This window comes from Protopterus annectens, chromosome 8.part0 (assembly GCF_019279795.1).
Source record: "Protopterus annectens isolate FY-2018-M chromosome 8.part0, PAN1.0, whole genome shotgun sequence".
Classification (NCBI taxonomy): Eukaryota; Metazoa; Chordata; order Ceratodontiformes; family Protopteridae; genus Protopterus; species Protopterus annectens.
Genome location: NC_056741.1, coordinates 1,204,167,891 through 1,204,192,365, shown reverse-complemented (window position 1 = coordinate 1,204,192,365; position 24,475 = coordinate 1,204,167,891). Strand labels below are relative to the sequence as shown.

Here is a 24,475-nt window from a genome sequence, read left to right as displayed (position 1 = left end):
AAATGATAATGTTGATGCCTTTATTTAAGAAATAAAATATTGCTAGTAGGATACAGAAAAAGCTGATCTGGTATATTATTAAAAGTACCTGATATACTGTGATTCTCTTTGCAGATGGAGGAGATGCAGTGGTATGAAGGAGAACAAGAGATACCTTCCTCAGTCTGCAGTCTTCCCTGTAACCCAGGTGAAAGGAAGAAGAGGGTGAAAGGTGTACCATGCTGTTGGCTGTGTGAGCTATGTGATGGCTATCAATACCAGCTGGATGAATTTAACTGTGAGCTTTGCCCCTTTGATATGAGGCCTACTGAAAATCGCACATCCTGTCGTCCAATCCCTATCATTAAGCTAGAATGGCAGTCACCATGGGCAATTTTACCTATCTTTCTTGCCATGTTGGGTATCCTGGCAACTACTTTTGTAATTACAACCTTCATGCGTTACAATGACACACCTATTGTTCGTGCTTCAGGGCGTGAACTCAGTTATGTCCTCCTCACTGGAATATTTCTGATTTATGCAATTACTCCTCTAATGATTGCCGAACCAGGTGTAGTGGTGTGTGCTTTTCGTAGAATTTTTTTAGGCCTTGGAATGTGCATTAGCTATGCTGCATTGCTGACCAAAACAAATCGCATTTATCGCATCTTTGAGCAAGGCAAAAAATCAGTGACACCGCCAAAATTCATCAGTCCTACCTCCCAGCTGGTAATCACATTTAGCTTGATTGCAGCCCAGTTTGTTGCTGTTATTATCTGGTTGGGTGTGGCCCCACCACATACTCATATAGACTATGAAGAGCAGAGGACAACAAACGCTGAGTTTGCTCGTGGGATACTCAAATGTGACATGTCAGACTTATCACTCATCTGCTGCCTGAGCTACAGCATTGTTTTGATGGTGACATGCACCATTTATGCCATCAAAAGCCGAGGTGTGCCAGAAAACTTTAATGAGGCCAAGCCAATTGGATTTACTATGTACACAACCTGCATCATCTGGTTGGCATTTGTTCCAATCTTTTTTGGAACAGCACAGTCAGCTGACAAGGTATGTCAATTACAATTTAATACAGAATGTCTCATTTGAGGATGAAGGAAGCAGGCATATATGCAGTCACAGTAATAATTTTTAAACCCGTTATATTTTTTACATCTTACTTTGCATGTAGAAATCAAATGTTAGAAATGAAGAAGGAACTGCTATTTTGTTAAATCACAGAGCCAGAAATGTAACAGAGGACAACAATGAAGCATTTTGCTTAGTAAAAATAGTTATCTGCCATGAATTATATGTTGAAAATAATGAATTCCGAAAAAATAAATAAATAAATTCTTTAGTGAGCAACACTCCACTCGGTTCATAGGTAAGTATAACTCAGTCAATTTAAAGACAGTCTAAGTTTAGCCAAAAAACCCTATTCAAAAGTTCTCCAGCCTCAATGAGGGCAAGACACAATAGAAAGATGGAAAATTTGAGGCTGTCCATCCAGTTATCTAGATTTACCTAGAAGGTACATGGGTGTGGTTACTCTACTTGATATGTAATGGAAGTTTGTTCCCAAGGTGAGGGATACTTTGGGATATGAATTCATTGCATTCTAATGTGTCTTACTTATCTGTTGATAAAAGTTTAGTTCCTTTAACCTGGTATTTGAGGTAAGGGGGAGGATCTTAAACAGCTTAAAAGGCTAGACAGATCTTCATAGAAAAGTCCATAAGAATACAGAAAGAGGGCTTTAAGTTTATTCTGATAACTAAGGTTTCTAAGGCCACTGATCTTTTTAACTATGAATCTCTAAGGTGTCTCAAGTTAAGTGATATGTTAGACAAATACATGCCGATATTTAATAATGGACCTAATAAGATATGAATAAAGGGTGATTAAGACATCTTGGATCTAACTGAGATGAATTTGGAAGTTAAATGAGACAGACAGAAGGCTTTCCTTACTACTGTGTAGACATGACGATCAAATGATAAGGAACTATCAACCAGTGCACCTAGATCCATAAAGACATTGTCTAATAGCTTATCACCTGCATGGATGTGACAATGTTTTGTTTACCACATAGGTTCTGACAGGCTAACCACCACACAATATAAGGATTTATCTTTAGATTTAAATGTCAGTCATTAATACCTGCATGGGTAATAGTGTGAAAGGCCTTGGGCACATCCAAATATACTGTATGTACTGCAAAACTGCTCTCCACTGCTTTGGTTACTTTTTCTAGCCGCTTGTATCTTCACTCTGTGAGAATATGAATATACAGCATGTAATTTACCTGATGGACTCTAAGAAACCTGGATTGTTCTTAAATAAGGTATATAGCCTGGTTAGGATCTCATTCATTCCTGCTTATTGTAATTTTAAAATATAATTATATTATACACTGCAATATAAAATATTAATGTTCATTAAAAATACAGGGAACACACCTCTGTGCATAGACAGATATGGTTTGACTAGAGCCCAGATGACTAGTGTCTGAATAGTGGCTTGGGCTCTGGAAGAGTTAGCTGGGGCTGGATGTGCATGAACAGCCAACAACAACTCACCCATCCTGGAGGATGGTATAGTAATTCTTGTTGCATGGTAACCAGCATGCACCTGGAGGCTTGTAGGGCATCAAAACAGCCAAAACCAAAAATGTGGGCTTTGGAATGCCAAGCCAATAATGGCAGCCCTCACTGCACGTCGTGGAAGCACATACATGGACATAGAGGCCATAGGATGTCCTGTGGTGTTGTAGATGGTGACACCAGCCTAAGGGAGTGTGTGTGGGGGGCTAGGACTGCATTCTAAACTTCCTCTTTGACAGGTGCCATCATATGCACAAACAATGGCCATGGTTACCCATATGATAGCCCCTCTGTTCAGCTAACATCCCCCCTCCCCATTATGGGGATACCCGGTACAGGGCAATGAATGGGCTCATGACCGATAGTGAGAGAGAGAGACTTGATGGACATCATGTGTGGGAAACAGCTTACAGAAATAGAAATATGCATAAAAAGCAAGAATGTCTGAAATGTGTACATTTTCACTAGAACCCAAAGTAAAAGTCTGTAAGCAAAGCAAAAAGCAAAGCAAAGCAAAGCAAAACTTTATTGTCATTCAGACTATACAACCAAAAAAGTGAACAGCTGAATGAAATTACATTCCTTCTAGCTCATTAATGCACAGCACAAGCCATTTCAACAAAAACACAGCACGAAAATCACCTAAACTGTTACACACACATATATAACACATGGAAAACACAGAACATAAATCACATACAGATACACACATATAATACAGAGTCCCAGCAACTGAAGCTTCATCTCCACACTGGTAAGACCAGTCAGTACCAACAGTCCAATAAAATAGACATTCAAAGTCTGGATCAGCACACATCCAAGCTGACATCAGTCACCATTATCCGTCCTCTTCCAGGCCAATGACCACGGTCTTCACAATCACAGTTTCCATCCACCATCCACTCCACCAACTTCATCTTCACTGGCAGTGATCCAATTCCACTTCCACAAACCGTTCGATCCGCCACAAAACCACCCTACACCTGCTCTCTGCCATCCACTCCACCCGGCTCTCTCCACACACACAGGCCCAAACAGCCACTTCCAGGTCCACCATTCCACCACTCTGACCACTCCAAGTCACCTGCGCAAATCCACAGTCCACCATCCAATTGATCCACCAATCCACCGACACCACGGACACCTCCTATCTACACTCAACCATCAGCAACCAGAAAAAAAAGGTTCAATTACCACAAACAACAGAACACAAAATGAACAATGGGAGCCAAAGAGGCCACTGATGTACAAGGCGCCGCCATCTTATGTAACATAATAATAACATTAATAATCACTGTAATAACATTATTTAAAATATAAAGTTTTAAAAAAGATCAGGAAGGTATGGCTGAGGAGAGGGAAGCCTGAATGAGGAAGAAAAAGTAAGAATCAAGATTCTGCACTCAAAAGGTGCAAAGTATTCGGGGTTTGTGTGTGGCAGAAGAATACCAAAGAAGCTGAAAAGTGGGGTGTATAAAACAGTGGTGTGACCAGTGCTTCTGTGCTACTGCATGTTACAGAATCCTGAGAAGTGAAGGCAGAGAAGCTCCCATTGCTGAGAAAGATGAGGGGAACAGATTACAGATGTTTTGGTTAAGCAGATTTGGAAGGGACAGGAAGATAGCAACAGGCAATAAGGACATCCAGCCTAGAGAATGATGAATGGATACTGTGAAAGACCTGCAACAGTTGGGCATGACTGCCAAGAACCTAAGAAGTGGTTCTGTACTGACATATGTGGTAACAGATGACACAATACACAAACTCCATGTAAAAATAGGAAATGGGAGTTGTTGATGATGAAGGTAATGAAAAACATGATGATAGTAAGCAGTTTTAGAAATTACCAAAAACCTGGCCAAAGAGATCACTTTTTATAGGTTCATAGGTAATTAGTAGGCTAGCTTCCCTTGCCAGACATTTTAAGCCTAGACATTTTGTGCTCAGAATAACCTAACCTGTTTGATTATAGATTGGCCTTACCCATCCCATGGTCAATAATGACCCTAATGAGAATAACTGGGATAATTACATAAATAATTGGAGGGGACCCATGCATGGGATAAAGCATTTAGGATCTGCATCTGTCCATTAGTAGTACTGGGGGGCAGTCTTGGGGTGAATTTTCTGTTTCACATTCATAGATCTAAGTTGCGCTTGAAAATGAACAGGAATGAACTTTCTTTTATATGGATATGGAGTCTGTTCCATAGCAGCGGTATCCTCTGTGAAATATACCTGTCCCGCCAAACTGTTCTGTTGATGTTGCAGAAGAGGTTTAGATCCTTAGACTGAGTATTTGTGATGCCATCTGACTTGCTGATATGCAGTAAATCCAGCAGTACTAGGTCAGAGGATGCCTTGTATGGTAGCCACAGGTCATCTCTTAGTAGTCTGTAGAATGCCAAATATAGTGACAGGGCTTTCAGTTGGCCCATGTAGGACATGTCATTTGGGCCTTGTGTCCTTTTAGTATGGTATGTGGGCATACTAGTTATTGCATGTGCCTGGACAGATACATATTAAAGGGGGCATTATATTCAATGACTGGCCTAATGAGGGCGAGTAAAGGGGAACAATGACATCCCTAGATCTAGACACAATCCCTTTGTTTATAAGCTGTGCAATATAGAAGGACTATCTTAGAACAATAGACACATGTTGGTCAAAAATTAGGTAACTGCCCACATATTTTTCCACATCCAGAAAACTGGGTCAATTCTTAGTGTGCATTGATGATGTGGTACTTCCCTAGGGTAGATGACTTCCCAAAGGATACAGTGATACATTTTTTACATTTTGTTTCAATCCTTAAAGGACAAAAGTGACTAGTAGTCCTACTACTAATGATGAAAAGAATGCCATGAAATAGGAGCTATTAATATAAAATGACTTAGCTTTTTATCAAACTCAGCAAGCTGCATAAGAAAATAAGCAGAAGTTAGTAATCTTTACTAGAAAGACATGAAACAATATATCAGGAATGTGAGCTTTGTCTCAAGCAAGTGTGGCAGTATCATTTTCTTAAAATAACAATCAGAGCAAGAAACTACAGAGTAGGAGTAATGTGGTAGCTCTAATTCCCCAGCAGGTACTCTTACTATAGACTTGTACATGGGCTGCAGCCATCTGAGAAACTACAAAGCAGGGGTAATGTGGTAGCTCTAATTCCTCATCAGGTACTCTTACTATAGACTTGTACATGGGCTGCAGGCATCTGAGAAACTACAGAGCAGGAGTAATGTGGTAGCTCTAATTCCCCAGCAGGTACTCTTACTATAGACTTGTACACGGGCTGCAGCCATCTGAGCAACTACAGAGCAGGAGTAATGTGGTAGCTCTAATTCCCCAGCAGGTACTCTTACTATAGACTTGTACATGGGCTGCAGCCATCTGAGAAACTACAGAGCAGGGGTAACATGGTAGCTCTAATTCCCCAACAGGTACTCTTACTATAGACTTGTACACGGGCTGCAGCCATCTGAGCAACTACAGAGCAGGAGTAATGTGGTAGCTCTAATTCCCCAGCAGGTACTCTTACTATAGACTTGTACATGGGCTGCAGCCATCTGAGAAACTACAGAGCAGGGGTAATGTGGTAGCTCTAATTCCCCAGCAGGTACTCTTACTATAGACTTGTACATGGGCTGCAGCCATCTGAGAAACTACAGAGCAGGAGTAATATGGTAGCTCTAATTCCCCAGCAGGTACTCTTACTATAGACTTGTACATGGGCTGCAGCCATCTGAGAAACTACAGAGCAGGGGTAATGTGGTAGCTCTAATTCCCCAGCAGGTACTCTTACTATAGACTTGTACATGGGCTGCAGCCATCTGAGAAACTACAGAGCAGGGGTAACATGGTAGCTCTAATTCCCCAACAGGTACTCTTACTATAGACTTGTACATGGGCTGCAGCCATCTGAGAAACTACAGAGCAGGAGTAATGTGGCAGCTCTAATTCCCCAGCAGGTACTCTTACTATAGACTGCTACATGGGCAGCAGCCATTTGAGACCTTGTCTATATAGTTGTTATAGCCCAGCTTACAGAACATTGCATAAGCCAACTTAGAAACCAAAAAGAGATGCACACAAATTGGTAGATATTGACCTAGGGCAGTCTCTGGTAACTAAAATAAACAAAGTTATAGTAGGTTTCCTAAAATAACATACACTGAAAACTCATTTTCCCTACCCTTATTGAATGTCTGCTTTTGTCAAAAAAAAAAAAAAAAAAAAAAAAAAAAAAAAAAAAAGAGCTGGTATTTCATACCAGTATCAGTGCAAAAAAGACATTTTTTTTTTAATTTCTGCACTGAAGATTACTATGGGCTTTCTAGAGCCAAAGGACACGGTGTGACTAAGGCAGGACATGGGACAGGGAAGCACTTAGATGGAATGATAAGACTGAACACTTGCTTAGAAATAAGTATATTTAAAATGAGACAGTGTGCAGTGGCAAAGAGAATTGCTGGGGTAAAAGATGGAAGGATGTTAAAAATAAACAGTGGAGACAGGGAGGAAAAAAAGATGATATAAATGACCTGAGTGGGGAATAATGCCAAGTAAAGTATGGAGCTTAGGAAGCAAAATGAGTGAACTGCTGACATTTACAGCAGCAAGAAAAGTAGACATAAAGGGGCTAGCAGGAATGTGGAGCATTAAAAGGGAGTTCTCCAAGGATTTCAGGTATTCAGAAATGACAACAGAAGCTGGACTGGGGTGGTACTGTATACAAGGAGCAGGAAGAAATGTAAAATCATATTTTCAGAGAAGTAATGGGGAAAGCATTGATTGAGGCTTTCTATGGGGGTCAGTTTTGGGACCCATCCTCTTCTCATCATTTATTATCAATGTGACAGAGGAACTCACAGATCTATATGTCACTCTGTATGTGGATGACTGCATCTTTATTAGAGGCAAACGTTTTGCTGACTGGAGCAGTAAGGTAAACAAGTGGAGTGCTTCACACTATGGGACTGGCTGAACAATGGTAAACTGGTGTGAAATGTAAGTGAGTCTGCTTCCGTGTTCTTTGGTGCTAGTCGAAAGTTGCATTAAAGAATTTTCAGGTATTATTAACCAAGATAATAACTACAAGTATCTTAGCGTATGTATAGATTCTAATTTAACCTTTAAAAAAAAAAGTGAATATGGTTGTAGTAAAAGGTCCTGATATAACATAAAGTCAGGCACAAGCTCACAAGCTTGTTAACTTCAGAATCATAATGAGGTATATGGTTAAATGCACTGATCCCAGGGTTAAAATGTGTTCTGTTGTCAGTAGACTTGAATTCTTCCTGTAACACATAGTGTCTACAAGCTACACTCAGTAAAATCTGTCAATTTATTTCACTCTCAGTAATACAGAACACCACTGTCTTATCAAAAAAGTCAGATGGCTTTCAAATACCAATAGATCCATTCACCCATTGATTAAATTTTTTTTCTTTACACATTAATGATTGCCTGCATTTAGGGAACAGACTTGTAATAGTATCCTTTCATTATCTGTTGAGATCTACAGATCAAAATGCTTTGACCTTGAAAAAGCTTGCATTTAATCTTGTCTGTGGTGCAGTAGCCTTTAATAAAATAGCTCCAGCTCACTATAATAGCCTTCCTGTTAGCACTAGCAATAAACCAAGGATAAAACAAAGGAGTCGACCTCAGAATAATACAAATGCTTCTGCTATGGTGACAGTTGTTACCCTGGCCTGAGTTAAAATAGACCGAGCAATTAACTTTTCATCTATTCTTTTATGGGATTTTAAGAAAAATACAGGGTTCATATATGAGCTTTCTCCATCTATGTGTAGGAATTATTTTTGTTTCATAAATATACGTCTAAATACAATAGTTGCATCTGAAAACTAAGCTATGGTTAGATACTATGGTAGTGTGAAAACATAATTTGCTATAATTTGGTCTCATGTTTGATATCACCCACATTATCTAGTAAATTTGTTTTATTATATCACTAACAGGATGTCATTTTGATAATTTGACATTACGTCATTTTGTCAAGATATCATTTTCTTTGTGTCATTGACCTATGTCATGGCAGAACAGGATCTACAGGCCAGTTTGATTAACTTATTATCAAATAACAAATAACTAGAGAAAGAACATAATACTTGTAAGAAACAGTAAGGAAAGTATAAAGCAAAGTATAAAGAAGCATACAAAGGGCTACCAGAAGAAGCCTTGACTGTTGTGAGCATGACCAGGACCTCAAGAGCAAGCAGAAATGCAATATATAAAAGGAAGTTAATGCAGACAATCAAGAACCAGTAAGGTAATAAGTTGTGAAGTTAGATCATACCACATAGGAAAATGATGACTGCATCTGGTACATCTAAGGATATCATGCAGATTCAGTAATACGTCTACTCAAAGTTTGCATTTCTTTGTGCATTACTATTTGCAGATACTTTTGGAAAGAAAGTTAGAAGATCGTAAGTACTGACTCACACGATAACATGGCTGCTGTCCTAGCAGGTGCCTGTGTTTTTTCAGAGCAGTGGCCTTCTATCTGTTTACCTGATGTGATGAGCGAATGCTATGTTTTTGCATAACTTAATGCCTTAACTGGAGGGTTGGGGTGATGTGAGGTGGAGGGGAATGGAATAATGCAGATAGTAAAAGTGACTGATATGTATAATAAAATGAAAATGGTACCATGAAAGTAACAGTCTTAGATGTATATGACTTTTAATATCTTTATTTTTTTTCCTTGCAAAAAAAAAATAGATGTTTATCCAAACCGCAACATTGACCGTGTCTATGAGTCTCAGTGCATCAGTGTCCCTGGGCATGCTGTATGTTCCTAAGGTCTATGTTATCATCTTTCACCCAGAACAGAATGTACAAAAGCGGAAGAGAAGCTTTAAAGCAGTGGCCACTGCTGCCACCATGTCCACCCGCCTGTCACAGAAGCTCAGTGACAAGCAGAATGGTGACACAAGGGCTGAGGAGAAGAAGGTGGACAGTAAGTAGGAACAGGAAAATGTATGTATCATTTTTTTTATTATGCTCTTGTTTCTCCTGATAATCCTACCCTGGACCTGAACCCCCTGTTCCAAAGGTCACTTGCTTCTGTATGTAAGTATGAAATCTGAAATGTACTTCCCGTATATAGTAATGCCATCATCTTTCCCTTTCCCGTGAGTGGGTTTCATGGAGAAAGTAAGGGATTTAACTTCAAGTGTGGAAGTATGAACTTTTTAATTTTTTATAAAAAATCAATTTTTACAGAATATTTTAAAAGATACTTTGACCCTGGCATTTGACACAACATGGTATTCATATGGCTCTGATACACAAGCCTATAGAATTCTTCAAGAAACAGCAGCTAACATGCAGAAAAAAGGATAGCCATTGGAGCTGCCTGAACATGCAAGACATTTTTTTCTGATAATAAGTAGCCTGTAAATTCCCAAAGAGTACTTCCAAAAATGTTATTATAGATATATGCAGGTCTGCGGCAGTGGTATAAATATTTGTCAGCCTTAATTCAAGCAGTAACTGTTCTATGATCCCTGCGCTAATATAGGATTTCAGGATTTTGGAAATGTCTTGTTTATCTTTTATTGCTAATTCTGATATTACTTTTCTTATGCCAGGATCACTTAATTTTTCAGTCACTAACATATATAAGGTAGATGTGGATGTAATTACGATTAAACAAACTCCACATATGTAAGCTAGACATGTTTATGACCCTGTGAATAATGACTTGTGGGGTTTTACATGTTAAACTCGCTGCCAACTTATATGAAAGCAAGCTCTAATTTAAATATCTCTAAGAACAAGTTTTGCACTTATTCTGGGGTTTGACTGTTTTAGTATATTGGCAGGTTAGAAGGGCATTATTGCCCATGCTTGAAATATTTGCATGTACGTACGTATGTATGTATGTATGTATATTACAGAAAGACATTATTGCTTCTACAACTGGATAAAAGTAAATCCTAAGAAATACTCCATGAGTTCCCTTCCTTCCTTTTACCTACAGTTGGTCCCATCCGGCTGCTATAACTGAAAGAATATACAAACCAGACTTTATAGAGAGTTACTTCTTCAGCCACTTTATCTGTGGGAAGAGTATGGATTATTATTTAGACAAAGACAATACAAGCAATTTCTCCATATATCCTGATTCATTATAAGATTGATATTTATTTAATCGGAAAAGTTTTTAGCACACTCTGTTATTGTTGATAATGTCATGATAATTAAGCATTAGAACTGTTGAATGTATAATTGTTCATCATATGCAGAGTATTAAAACAGAATATTATTAATAGTCTACTTAGAGTTGTCTTTGTGGCACAGAATGATAAAGCCTTGACTGTGACTTGGAGAACTCAGAATTTATTGACAACATAGGTATCAGAGGAGCCTGCAGGAAAATGTGGGAGTGATTGGCCAAAATCAACTTCCCTATCCTGGTAGGGAAGCAAGCTTATTCCACTGCAAGACTAATACAAGATGGATGCCAGATATCTCAAAAAGTGTAGACCAATGGCTGTCAGTGAGCCTCCACCTGAATAGTGTATATGTCCTATAGCAGGTACTGGCAAGCATGAAAAAAGGTAGGACCAAAGGGGCCTGCATTATGCTTCTGTTCACTCACTTTGCCATTGGAAGAAGACCTAGGGCATTACTAACCCTGAAGTTTGTCAGAATGACAAACTTCTATGACCAGCTGTCATCCATAAGGAAGGTGAACCAATCCATTCATGGGATGGATGATGCATGGCAGACAATTGGGAGAAAATTATATAGGGAAAAAAAAAAACAATAAAAAACCCTAACAAGTTTTCAATTTACTTTCCTTCAGTAATGTATATTTATATATATATATATATATATATATATATATATATATATATATATACATACACACACACACACACACATATATATATATATATATATATATATATATTTTATATATATATATATATATATATATATATATATATATATATATATATATATATATCAAGAATTGTGAGTTTTTCAATGTTTGTTGAATTTGGTGGAATGTGTCTTTTTTTTTAAACTGAAAGACTGTCCTACTCTCAGTATTCAGCTTTTGTTTCACCTCAATTGTTACCGGATCTACTTTTTTTGATTGAACAAACTCAGCAAGGTTTCTGTATTTTTCTGGGTTACTGTTAGGTACCCTAGAAGAGGTACTTGTGCCCAATGGCAGAATATAAGAGTGATTCAGGCAGCCACCTGGGGGCCCATGGCTGGCTTGAAGATTACCACAATGGAACTCCAGTTGGGGAGTTCTTGTATATAGAGCAACAGTGCAATAAAGTATTTGACAGTACGGTGTATTTTTTACATACATCAGTGCTTCTGCTGCTGGCTTTACAGACATGCAAAATGTAGCAGACCCCGCAGGTGCATTTATTCGTCACAAAATCTAGTCTTCTGACTGCGATTGTGCATTTTGGGTGTCAGGTTTCAAGTCAAAGCTGCTCTGTAATTGCATTTTGTGTAATGGCAGGTTGGTTGGCTTGCACTTCAGCAATTATGTATGGGTTTATTGCACCTTCTTTGCTGTATTCAACACCTTTTCATGAAAATTGTTCACATCTTGACAGACTCTGGAGATAGAAATAAGCAAGTTTTAAATGGATAAATCAGAAAAGCACGAGCAAGAATTCAGAAATGTAACTATCAGAAATTAATATTCAACAAAATACAAAAATACACATTGTGTTGTAGTTTATTGAATTTAAAAAATATTTTACTGATAGATTTCTGACCATTTGTCACCCCTTTTTACTAGTACTTATTTCATTAGTTGCACTACTTAGCTTACTCCCTGAAAGGTTAGGTGGTCCCAGTTTTAGAAGTTTGTGGTACTGGGAAATCTACTCTTGAAATGTCTCTGATTTTGTTCTGTCCCTCATAAAATGTGTGCTTTTTTAGGTAAGTTGTAGTGGGTTAGGGACTACATAATGACACACAAGTTTCAGACTCTGTATCATTCAGAAGATGCATGCTAGAACAAACCCTGTTATTCTAGCAACTTTTTAAGTATATTAGAACAATATTAGAAAATCTTGCCCTGATTTGGAGATTCTATCCTTCACTGGATCTACTTCATATGTTCGACACTTCAAAATGCCGAATTTCATATGGCCGAGACCATATGAACAATATTTGAAATGTCGAACATATGAAAAACAAAAGTGAAAAACAACAAACACTTACCTAAACACTGCTAGCAGGGGGGCAAGCCCCCTGCACCCCCAATGGGGGGGCTCCACCCCCACACCCCCCTCACTTAAACATACCAATTCCGAGATCACACTACAGTGCAGGAATGGAACTCCTTCCATTCCACACTGTATAGAGATGCCGGTTCTGCATTGTCGGCATTTCAAATGTCGATCATATGGTCTCGGCCATATGAAATTTGGCATTTTGAAGTGTCGATAATGTGAAGGGGACCCCTTTATTATAGTTTGGCTCTATCTGTGATTCTTGAACCAAGAGATTAAGAGGCATTATTTTCTCCACAGCCAGAAGAGGTCATGCAGCAAACAGTGCCTTATTGCAGAGTCATGACTCTCTGTGGATAAAATACCTACTAGTTTGTTGTTTGTTCAATTAAACTGTTTGACTTTGCAGGACTTATGTGTGCATTTGGGTAAAGTAAGCTGGATTATTTCTGGCTACTGTTTGTGTGAAAAAACAAAGATGAAATTAACTCTCAGTTGTTCCTGATTTTTCAGGTTGTACCTGAATTTTCTTCATAATCTATGTCTGTTCTTTATAAGATTTGTAGTTTTCTGGCAAATCATTGAAGATTGCAATCACCAATTAATGACAGACTTTGGAGTTTTAGACTTCATATCCTTTATAAAATTCATGCTAATTCAAAAACTGATAGTCTAGCAACTTTATAATTATACAAAAGTAATATTTAAAATTTATCCCAGATTTTGGCTTTTGTTTCTGATTCTTAAAGTAAGAAGTTGGTATGAGGTATACAGACCAAAGTGGCTAAGCTGGATGCGGGGTGAAACTGTCTGTGGATGAAATTAACATACCCCCTTGTTGTGTGCTCTTAAGCAGTCTAATTTTGCAGGACTGATCTGGATTTGTGTGAAATAAGTAGAAATACTTGAGATACTGTGCATTTGAGTGAAAAAAATTGAAATTCATAATGTTGTTTTTAATTATTTTTTATTACAACCAGACATCTGAAGTATACACAGTCAATAATGGAGCTATAACTGCTGGTTACAGGGGTTATCTGTGTATATAAATGGCTTACTATACTGTCATATTCAAGTTAAGCAGTTGCTAATCTTGCATTGCAGGACTGGCGTGCATTTGATTAAAACAAGTCAAATACTTTTCTGTGGCCATTTATTTTTTCATAGTCAGACATATGAGGTGAGTGCAATCAAGTGTGTGCATTTGGTTGGGTATGGACATTGGTGGACTCTACTAACAGCAATTCAAGTGGTTTTTCATGCTATAAAACAGGGAGGTGAATACAAAAGGTTGTTCATTTATATGTGGTTCCCAAAAAAAGTCTGAATGTGTGGGGGGACTATGGATTAAAAATGCCCAGGGCACAAGGTATACTTAATTCATTACTGATTGTCCCAATTCTTATTGCTGCAATCTACTGGAGCATTATATATAGCTTAACCCAATAGTACAGCTTGGTTTAACTGCTACATTTTTCTATCAACATCATTGGATTTAATGAGGAAGGTTTTTATTCGGGCTTATTTGTGGTCATAGCTTTGGATTATTTTCATTAGGTTCAGTCATCATTATTTTATGGATCTTAAGGACTTGAATGCTTCTAACCATCTTTGACTTAGTTCATTTACTGAGTGTTCCTACTAAATGGATGCTAATATATATCCTGAAGCTATTACAGTTTATATCATGGATCTTTAATTATTGTCATGTGCTAATGCTGACACACTATTTATTTTATTTATTTTTTTTAATTTTCCAAAAAACACAGAAAAATGGGAAACCAAGGTACTTACAAATACACTACTAAATGGCACCTGGGAAGTCACAAATAAAATGTAGATGCTCCGGTTTAAAAAAATATTTATTCAAAATTAGTATTAACGCTTAACTGTATGACTGCGTTTTCATCCTTAAAATAAAGGACTTCTTCAGATAACATACATAATCCAAATCAATAGCAAATCCAATCCATGTAAATTCTGGACAACCCTAAACAAAATTCTCTGGCCAGGTTGTCCTTCCAATCCCTCCCCTTTCTCATATAATACTCCTGAAGAAATTGCTACCTGCCTCAATAGACACTTCATTGACACAGTCCAAAACCTCATACCCTCTAACTCCAACACAAATACCCCCTCTCCTCCTCCCAACTCACTTAACAAAAACCTTTTCACCTTTCAACCTGTTTCTACTTCCTACGTTCAATCACTTCTGCCAAAGCTTAAACCCTGCTCTCCCTCCTCTGACAATCTCCCACCTACCTTCCTCAAACTAGCTGCTGAATCCATAGCCTATCCCATATCCTTCTTAATCAATAGCTCCATTTAAGAAGCAACAGTGCCATTCATTTGGAAATCCTTTTTCCCCATCCCCATGCATAAAGGGGGGGAACTCAACTGACCCATAATTATAGACCTATAGCCATCCTTTACCCTCTCTCTAAAATACTCAAAAAATGCATTCATATGCAGCTTCTTAACTATCTCCTCCAGGAAGACCTTCTCACACCCACTCAACATGGCTTACAGCTACACCACAACATAGCTACTGCCCTCCTATCATTTACTAATACTGTCGCTGAGGCCCATGATAACAACCAACTCATATCCTTTCTTTTCCTTGACTTCTCCAAAGCTTTCAACACTGTCTCTCACCCTATACTTCTATCTAAACTTGCTAACCTCAATCTATCTGCTACCTCCCTAGCCTGGTTCTCTAGCTACCTCTCTCATAGGCACCAATATGTCAGATGACTCTCTTCCTTCTCACCCTCCCTTCCAGTCACATCCGGTGTACCCCAAAGTTCCATCTGTTTAACATTTTCACTAATGAACTTCATACATCTTGCAATCTTCCCTAATTCAATACACTGATGACTCAACTCTCATCTCCACCTCCAGTAATATCTCTGCACTCCATACTCTTATCCAAGATGCCTTTCTCTCCATTGAAAAGTTTCTGTCTGATAATCTACTCATCTTAAACCCCCCAAAAAAACCTCTTGCTTTTTCTCCCTTGTTCTCTCTCTCATTATAATTCCACCTTTGCCATCACATCCTCCAATAACACCATCATACAACCTGAACCCCACACAAAACTCCTAGGTGCCATCATTGATGATGAACTTAAATTGAACTTACATATCCTCCAAAGTATTAAAAAAACTCACCAAAAACTGGGCTTGCTTTATCACAACAGAAAAGTTTTAACTTTTAATGCTAGACTCTCCTTAGCACAGGTTCTTCTCCTCCTCTCCCTTCTCTATGCTACCCCAGTCCTAACTAACATTCAGTCCACAACCTTGGCCAAACTCCAACAAACATACCACAAAATAGTGAGATTTGTCATCAACTGTCCTCGCATCATTGCCTTGCACTCAGTTCTCTCCAATGGCTTGAACTCCCACAACAACTTCTTCTATCACAATTTCAAATCACACACTCTATATTATACAAGCCATCTTCCTGCTCTGCTCTCTACTCCCTGGTATCTACCTATACTCCCACTCATACCCTCTGCACCTCAAACCAGCAACTCCTAAATATTTACCAACCAAAGAAAACTGTCAGTAAGTTACTATATAAATGCACTGTAGCCCAAGCTTGGAATAAACTCCCAACACACATACATTCCATTCCCCACCATATAGACACTTTAAAAAAGAACTCAGACTTCACATACTTAACACCAAGACTTGCACCTGTCATGACCCTACTTAATTCCACTCTACTCTTGTATTTTACTCTATTTACATTCTTCTATTCCCTCCTATTCCTCAGACATCTTACTGTACCTCCTCCTGCTCCTTCTCACCTTACACATATACTTCACCTTTTTCACCTTACACTTGTACTTTTCCTACATACTACATCCTTAAGTTATACTATTCCACTACATCTATATATGGACATACATTTTTTTATTTTTTACATTACTACTCATTTATTATTATTGTTTATATATCTCCCGGCCTTATGTGTCTTTATTTCTCTGTCTTGGAGTATGAATTTTATGTATTGTGTATGTATGTATTTTAAGTATTGTAAACTGCCTGTAACTGGAGATTTTCTCCTTGGGTCTCCACTGAAAAATGGGCTTCTGGTCTAGCTGGACTAACCCAGTTGTTAGATTAGGGACTTCCATTTTAAAATAGTTATTAGACATTAGACAGGCTAAAGGGTAAAATAGGCCTAGAAATTCTGTTTCATTTATGCATAAAAGACAGTTAAACAGAAAAAAAAATAACCTTGCTGGTCAAGCATGAGGGACAGTTTGTTAGAAAGAAAAGATAAGCATAAAATGTGCAGAAAATACAGAAAAACAGAATGTTCTTTTCTCAAGGGAACGATACAATATGCTCCTTAATGGAATGTTAGATTAAGACCAGGCCTGGAAACCAAGGGAACCAAGGCTAAAAGGGTGTGTAAAGCATTACAAGGTTTTGGTAATATTAAAACATACTTCTGATGCAGTTAGGGAAGTCAGCCAGTCAATTAGTTCTTTTGACCTCTCATGACAGAGAAGATTAAGTTACAATACAGGGACTCGAGCCTGAGTACAGAAGACAGGTCAAATAAAGACTATTTTAGTTTATGTTGTTCATGACAATCAGAATATGATGTGCAGTAACTTTTGATATTGTTTATCAGCAGTGTTAATGAAGACAGTATTCGGATATTGTAAACATCTAATAAAACCTTATTAAATGAACTACAGCATTTGGAAAATTCATTCTGAAAAGTTCATAGGACTTGGCCCATAAAGGAGAGACTGGCTTTTGTTCAGCATGAATTTGGGTAATTAACAGATAAAGAGTTTTGTTTCAGTCTCATTTCAGTTGTTTCCCAGTTAATTCCAATACAGTACAGTCTTATCAATTTTTACACAGGTTAAAAAATGTCAATAAATAAATAAAAAATAAATAACTAATTGGATCCTATATATACCTTTCCTAACTGTTTAAAACAATCCCATTATTTAATTAATTAAAAACTATCATTCAATTAGTATCTGTCAATCTATTAGGTGAACAAACTGCTTACACCCTAATGATGTCAGTTATACATACAAAACAAAACCCTAAACACAATAAAAAAAAAATAAAACAAACATCCTAAATCTGTAATATTAACAAATAGTTCAAAAATCCTATTTTATACAAATATTTCACTTAATTTCCTAAATTAAACCAGTGGAGTAAGAAAAATGTGTAAAAATACATAAATGCCATCTAGTGTTTCAACAGTAGAATGATACAAACCTAACCTTCAAGCTGAGTTTAAAGTTAAAAATATAAAAGTAAGAAATTATCCAGGACAATGTCCAAAAGTATAAAATTAAAAAGTAATTGAATGTACCTTAAGTCATTTTAAAACCCAAACCATATTATTAACATAAGCATTATATTAAAATATTTTCATTGTTTATTAAAGCTTAGCTACCCTTAATTTCAACACTGGGGCTTGATTCATAGGTTTATAGGTCCATAGGTGTGTAGTAGGCTAATGGCCCTGGAGCCTTTACAAGCCTTGCCCATAAGATTAGCCTGACATCATGCCACCCGACCTTAGTTCCCAGTGCCTCTGTCGAGTAAAGTCACTGGAGTGATCCCCAGGGTGAATTTTCTATTTCCCATCCACTCATCAAGGCTTCTCTTGAAGAGGGCCAGTAAGGTGCTCTGTTTGACATCTATGGGAAGTCTATTCCATAGCATGGGCAGTCTCTGGGTTATGAACCTATCCCTCCAGCACATTCTGTTGATTGTGGTAATGAGGTTGAGATCTCTGGAGCATGTGGTGTGGAGGGATTGGGATTTCTTTAGATGTAGCATTTCTAACAGAGCTGGGTCAGACATGGCTTTCTAAGTCAAGCAGAGATCCCTTCTACGTAGGCGATATGAGATAGAGAATAGTTGGAGTTTTTTTTAGTCTGTCCATATAGGCAAGTGTTTAAGGCCTAGGATCCTCTTTGTGAGGTACTTTTGCATCCTCTCTAGATGTTGCAGTTGTCTAGTGAGGTACATGCCAAATGGGGCATTGTACTCAATGATTGGCCTAATGAGGGAAGAGAAAAGGGAGACGATGACCTCTGTCTTCCTGGATGCAAAACCCTTAGTAATGAGATGTGCCACGTAGAAGGACTTTCTGACCACAGTGGCAATGTGGTGGTCAAAAGAGAGGTTACTATCAACCTGTGTTACCATATCTCTTATAATGCCTTCTGTGTTCAGTGGACTACCATCAATGTGGTAATTCATGAGAACCGGGTTTTTCCCAAAGGGGATGATGACACATTTTTTGGCATTGAGCTTAAGACCGTGGTTTTGATACCAGTCGTTGGTCTCAGTGAGGCCTTTCTGTAGGATGTCAACATCACTTGGGGAGTTAATAATAGCTCCCAACTTGCAATTGTCTGAGAACTTTGTCAGCCAGAGTCCCTTTGTGTTGGCCTGGACTTCAGAGAAGTAGATACCAAACAGGAGAGGACCCAGGACTGAACCTTGTGGGACTCCACTCATGACTGGTTGGCAGTCTGACTTGGAATCAGCTACTTTCACACTGTGGGTTCTATCTGTGATCCAGTATGCAACCTACCTAGTGATAGGGGTTGATGCCTAGCTTACTGAGTTTTTGTATGATTCCTGAGTGGGGAATGGTATCAAAGGCCTTGGCCAGATCAAGGTAGGCTATATGAACCACCTTACCTTCATCCACAGCTCTGGTGACTGACTCAAAGAAGTCGACCAAGTTGAGTAGGCATGATCTACCCTTCACAAAACCAAACTGTGTGGTATCCAGAGTTTGGAGATTCCCTATATCCTTGTTTAGTAGGTCCATGATGATGCATTCCATAGCTTTGTATATCAGACTCATCAGGCTAATGGGGTGATATTTCCTAGGGTCTGTAGTCACTCCTCCTTTGTGGAGAGGGATGACTGCAGCAGTGTGCCATTCATTAGGGACAAAGCCTGAGATGAGGCTGTGATTGAACAGGGCACACAGGTGAGGTACCAGTTCACTCTGTATTTCATGTAGAACAGAGCCAAGGATATTGTCAGGTCTCATAGAAGCTGTATTCTTGGCCTTGGATAGTGCTGTTTTAACCTGTGCAGCAGTAACACTGAGTGCCTGGCAATCTACTGACATTGTTATTGTTCCTTTGGGGAGGAGAGGGATAAAGTTGGCACTGAATCTGTCAGCCAGTATATTGGCAATATCTGTTGGCTCGGTATAGGAAGTACCATTGTGCAGTAACTCAGAGCAAATCTGGTATTGCCGTGGAGATTCTTTACATAACTATAGAAAGCCTTGTGGTTGTCTTTACTATCTGCTGCAATTCTGTTTTCATAACTAGCTTTAGAGGATTTAATGAGGAATCTCAAGTTTTTGTTGAGGCTGATACGGGAGTTTTTCCAGTCTTGGGACTTCACCTTATTCCACATCAGTTTCTTTTTTTTTTCAAATAATTTTTTATTTTCCAAATAATATAATGTTTAACAATACAATCATCAATAAACAAGTATTATAAACCTTTATATACACTATGTACAATTGACCTGAACAAAGGAGGAGAAAATTAATAAAATATATGAAATTAGTAACAAAATGTTATAATATTCAATTAATAAAGTATAAAGTTACACATTAATTATTTAGGGTTCATTTTTAATGTCTCAATAAGAGTTACAAATTTTTCCCAAGGATTGTTTGTCCAAGTTATAGGTGAAATTCTCGATTCCTTCACCTTGATTTCTAATGTTGCTGTTTCTTCTAGCAATCTCAAGAATTCTTCCAGAGTAGGTTCTTGTGAAGTCTTCCACTTTCTAGTTATACATTTCCTTGTCACAGATAGCATGGACCAAAGTAGGTATAGATCTTTTTTATTCATTCCAATAGTATCATTAACATTTAAGAGAACTAAAGATTTGGTTAAAATAAAGGTATCTGTAAATATAGCTTGGAGAAAAATAGTAATTTCTTCCCAGAATTTTTTATATTAATACAATCAAAAAATATACGAGACCAATCAGCTTTACAGTTTAAATAACATCTCCAACAAATGGATTTATCAAGTGAATTGAATTTGGCTAGTTTATCAGGTTTGATAAATGACCTGTGAATATATTTCCATGTAAATATTTTCCATACTTGTAAATTAAATGTTAAGCTAACAGAACATAAACAATTTGTTTTACTCTCAGTTGATAGATTAGTGTGACATCCTTTTGCTATGAAATTCCAATATCTTGCATTAGGGTTAGTTTTATGTGTTATTAATATTTTGTATAATTTTGAAATTAGATTCGCCCAATTATAATTGTCATAAATAACTTCAGATATTAGATTTATCAAATTTGGACTAGTTTTATAAGAACATTTAATAATTTTACTATTACGATCCTTAACATCTGATAATATGCTTTGTAGTATCAACCAATCTGCTGATGGAATGTCATATTTGTTCTGAATTTGTTGAATGTCTAATACAACCTGATTCTCTATACAGTGTTGCCAACAAGTGAAGTTTTCCCCCTCCCATCTAGTTAAAATAACATTATGAATTTTATTGAAGAAATTCTTTGTAGAGCTAAAGGGTATTATCAAGTCTAGCCAAATTTTAATATCTGTGTTAGTATATATAAATCTTCTGAATAAATTGTAAATATTATTTATATAATTTAAGTTTGTTGGTTTTGTTATATTATATTGAATATTAACAGTCAATATGTGCCACATCCTATTATTTTGTTCACTTAATATACAATTTTTAATTATTTTATTTTCATTTAGAAAAATAATAGTGTGCAATGTTTTCCATGTTGAAGAATAATTAAGATCTATCCACTTAATGGTAGTTCTTAATATGGAAGCTTTTATGTATGATTCTAGATTTGGAAGTTTAATTCCACCCATTTCCCAAGATCTAACATGATGTGTATAGGCTATTCTATTTCTTTTTGGATACCAAAGAAAGTTTAATAGAATTTTATTTATTTCTTTCAAGATTTTCTTGTTAGGTACTATAGGAATAGCTTGTGCAATGTAATTAATTTTTGGAACTATTGTCATTTTTATTATTTGTAATCTGTCTTCAAATCTCAAGAACATTTTATTCCAGCTTACTATTAACATTTTTATTTTATTAATTATGTTGTTATAATTTGTGGCTAATGTAGATTCCAAATTAGCACATAGTGTGATTCCTAAATATTTTATTATGGGAATTTGTTTTCCTATTACACAGTTTGTAGTTAAGGTAAAGTCTCTCTTTTTACTCAAATGTATATAATTAGATTTTCCCATGTTAAATCTAAGGCCGGAAATATGATAAAACTGTTCTACTATTTCATCTATTTTTTGTACTGATTTCTCTGAGACAGATAATGTGAGTAAATCATCATCAGCAAATAACATCATTTTTGAACTGAGTTGACCATATACATCTATGCCTGATATATTAGAGTTGTGGTGTACTAATGAGGAAAATAATTAAATTCCTAAGGCAAACAGGATGGGAGACATCGGACATCCCTGCTTTGTACCTTTGGTTATTTCAATAGCTTCCGAAGTAAATGGCCCAAGTTTTACATAAGCCAAATTGTTTTTATAAATATTCTTTATTAGCTTAATAAAATTAGTAGGAAATTCAAACAATTCTAAAGCCTTAAAAAGAAAATCCCATCTCAATGAACCAAAGGCTTTTTCTATATCTAAAGCTACTATTAGAGCTTCTTGGTTGTTTCTGTTTAGAAAATCTATGAGTGTTAGAATTCGTTGTATATTGTCATGTGTGTGTCTTTTATAAATGAATCCTGTTTGATCCTCATTTATTATGTGTGTCAATGATTTTTTAATTCTACTAACTAATATTGACATGAAGATTTTATAATCATTGTTAAGTAAAGATATTGGCCTATAAGATTTACACTGTAAAGGGTCTTTGTTTTCTTTTATAATGGTTGTAATTAAGGAGTATCTCCATGAAATTGGAGTTGTGTTTTGTGCTAGAATTTCATTCAAAGTTTTGTGAAACAATGATATTACTGAAGATGGAAATATCTTATACAATTAAGTAATTATTCCATCAATTCCAGGTGTTTTATTACTTTTACTTTCCTTGATTTTTTGAGTAATTTCTTTTAGAGATATTTGTTTTTGAATGTCTAACTTTAACTTTTCTGGTATCGCCTTTACCTTTACTAATTTCAGGTCTAAGTTTGATGTATTAGTTATAGGTGAAGTATCATTATAATGGTCAGAGAAATAATGTTTAAATGCATCTAGTATATCATTTATATCCAAAACCTTTTTTTTTTTTCCTTCCTTCATGTATAATACTTGTAATATTATTTTCAATTGAATGTTTTTTTAATCTTATTGTTAAATTATGCATATGTTTGGGTGATACTGCATAGGAACTAAGTTTTAACCTTTCTACAGCTATATTAGTTTTATGAGTTAGGATTTCATTATATCTTTTGTTTAAGTCTTACAATGCTTTTTTATGATTATTTTGTGTGTAAGTAGATGAATTAATAGTGAGGTCTGTAATTTGTTTTTGGATGTTACATAATTCTGATTCCCACTCTTTTAGCTTGTTTTTATACCATGAAATAATTTTTCCATTTAGATAGGCTTTCAAGGTATCCCAAAGATTAATTACATTTATTTCAGTAGTGTAGCTTATATCTAAAAAGAATTGTACTTCTGAATCTAACTAAGGTTTAAATTGTTTTAATTTTGTAATGTAAGCTGGAATTCTTGACATAAAAAGTAATTTCTTATAATCTGTATATATTTTGAGAATTAATGAATTATGGACTGAAAAGGGACAAGGGATTATGGAAAATGTTATTATTTTTGAATTTAGCTCTTGAGATATGAAGATTTTATCAATTCTTGTATGTGTCCCAAATCTGTGGTCTTGGTGTGAAAATAATAATGAATTGTTCTCCTTATAACTAAATGTATCAATTAGATTTAAACGTTCTTCCCATTTCTTAAGTAGCTTTCCTATAGAACTTACATGTAAATTTATTTTGCTTGTGGTCTCTATTTATCCAATATACAATTAAAGTCACCTCCCAAAATCAAATTTCCTTTATATACTCTAGTTATTAGATCCATGTGTTTTTTTATTGTCCCTATCCTGAAACCTGGAAACCAATATATATTTACTAATGTTCAGAGTCTATTGTTATATTTTACTATTACTATGGCTAGGAGTCCTTCTTTATCTTCATATTTGTAAATGATTTGAGGCATAGTGACATTTTTTTCCCATAAAATTGAAGTTCCCCTAGACTTTTTCTTATATGAAGAGTGAGATAAGATCATATATTCATTAGGATTCCAGCTAAAGATATAATTTGTTTTGAAGTGAGTCTCTTGAAGAAATACTACTTGTACATTATTTAATTTTATATATCTTAATAAATTAGATCTTTTCCTTGGATTGTTTAAACCATTAGTGTTTAAGGATAAAATAGTCAAGTCCATTCTCAGTGTTTAACTTTACATTATATTTGTTTTGTATTATATTTTGTAATACCATACCAAATGTAAAATTTGTAACTACTGTGTTAATAATTCTCATTGTAGTCAATATTTTAATTTTGGTCAAATAACTAAAAATAGAGT

The 24,475-nt window shown here is 36.3% G+C and overlaps 1 protein-coding gene across 1 annotated transcript in view; it reads left to right on the top strand.

Annotated features, from left to right (window-relative positions):
- The window catches only part of LOC122809306 (metabotropic glutamate receptor 6-like), a 437,750-nt gene that overhangs the window by 368,953 nt on the left and 44,322 nt on the right, over positions 1-24,475 (top strand). Inside the window, exons 8-9 of the mRNA XM_044080696.1 lie at positions 115-1,050; positions 9,339-9,576. Coding sequence (XP_043936631.1) covers positions 115-1,050; positions 9,339-9,576 — 1,174 coding nt within the window. The remainder of the gene's footprint in view (positions 1-114; positions 1,051-9,338; positions 9,577-24,475) is intronic.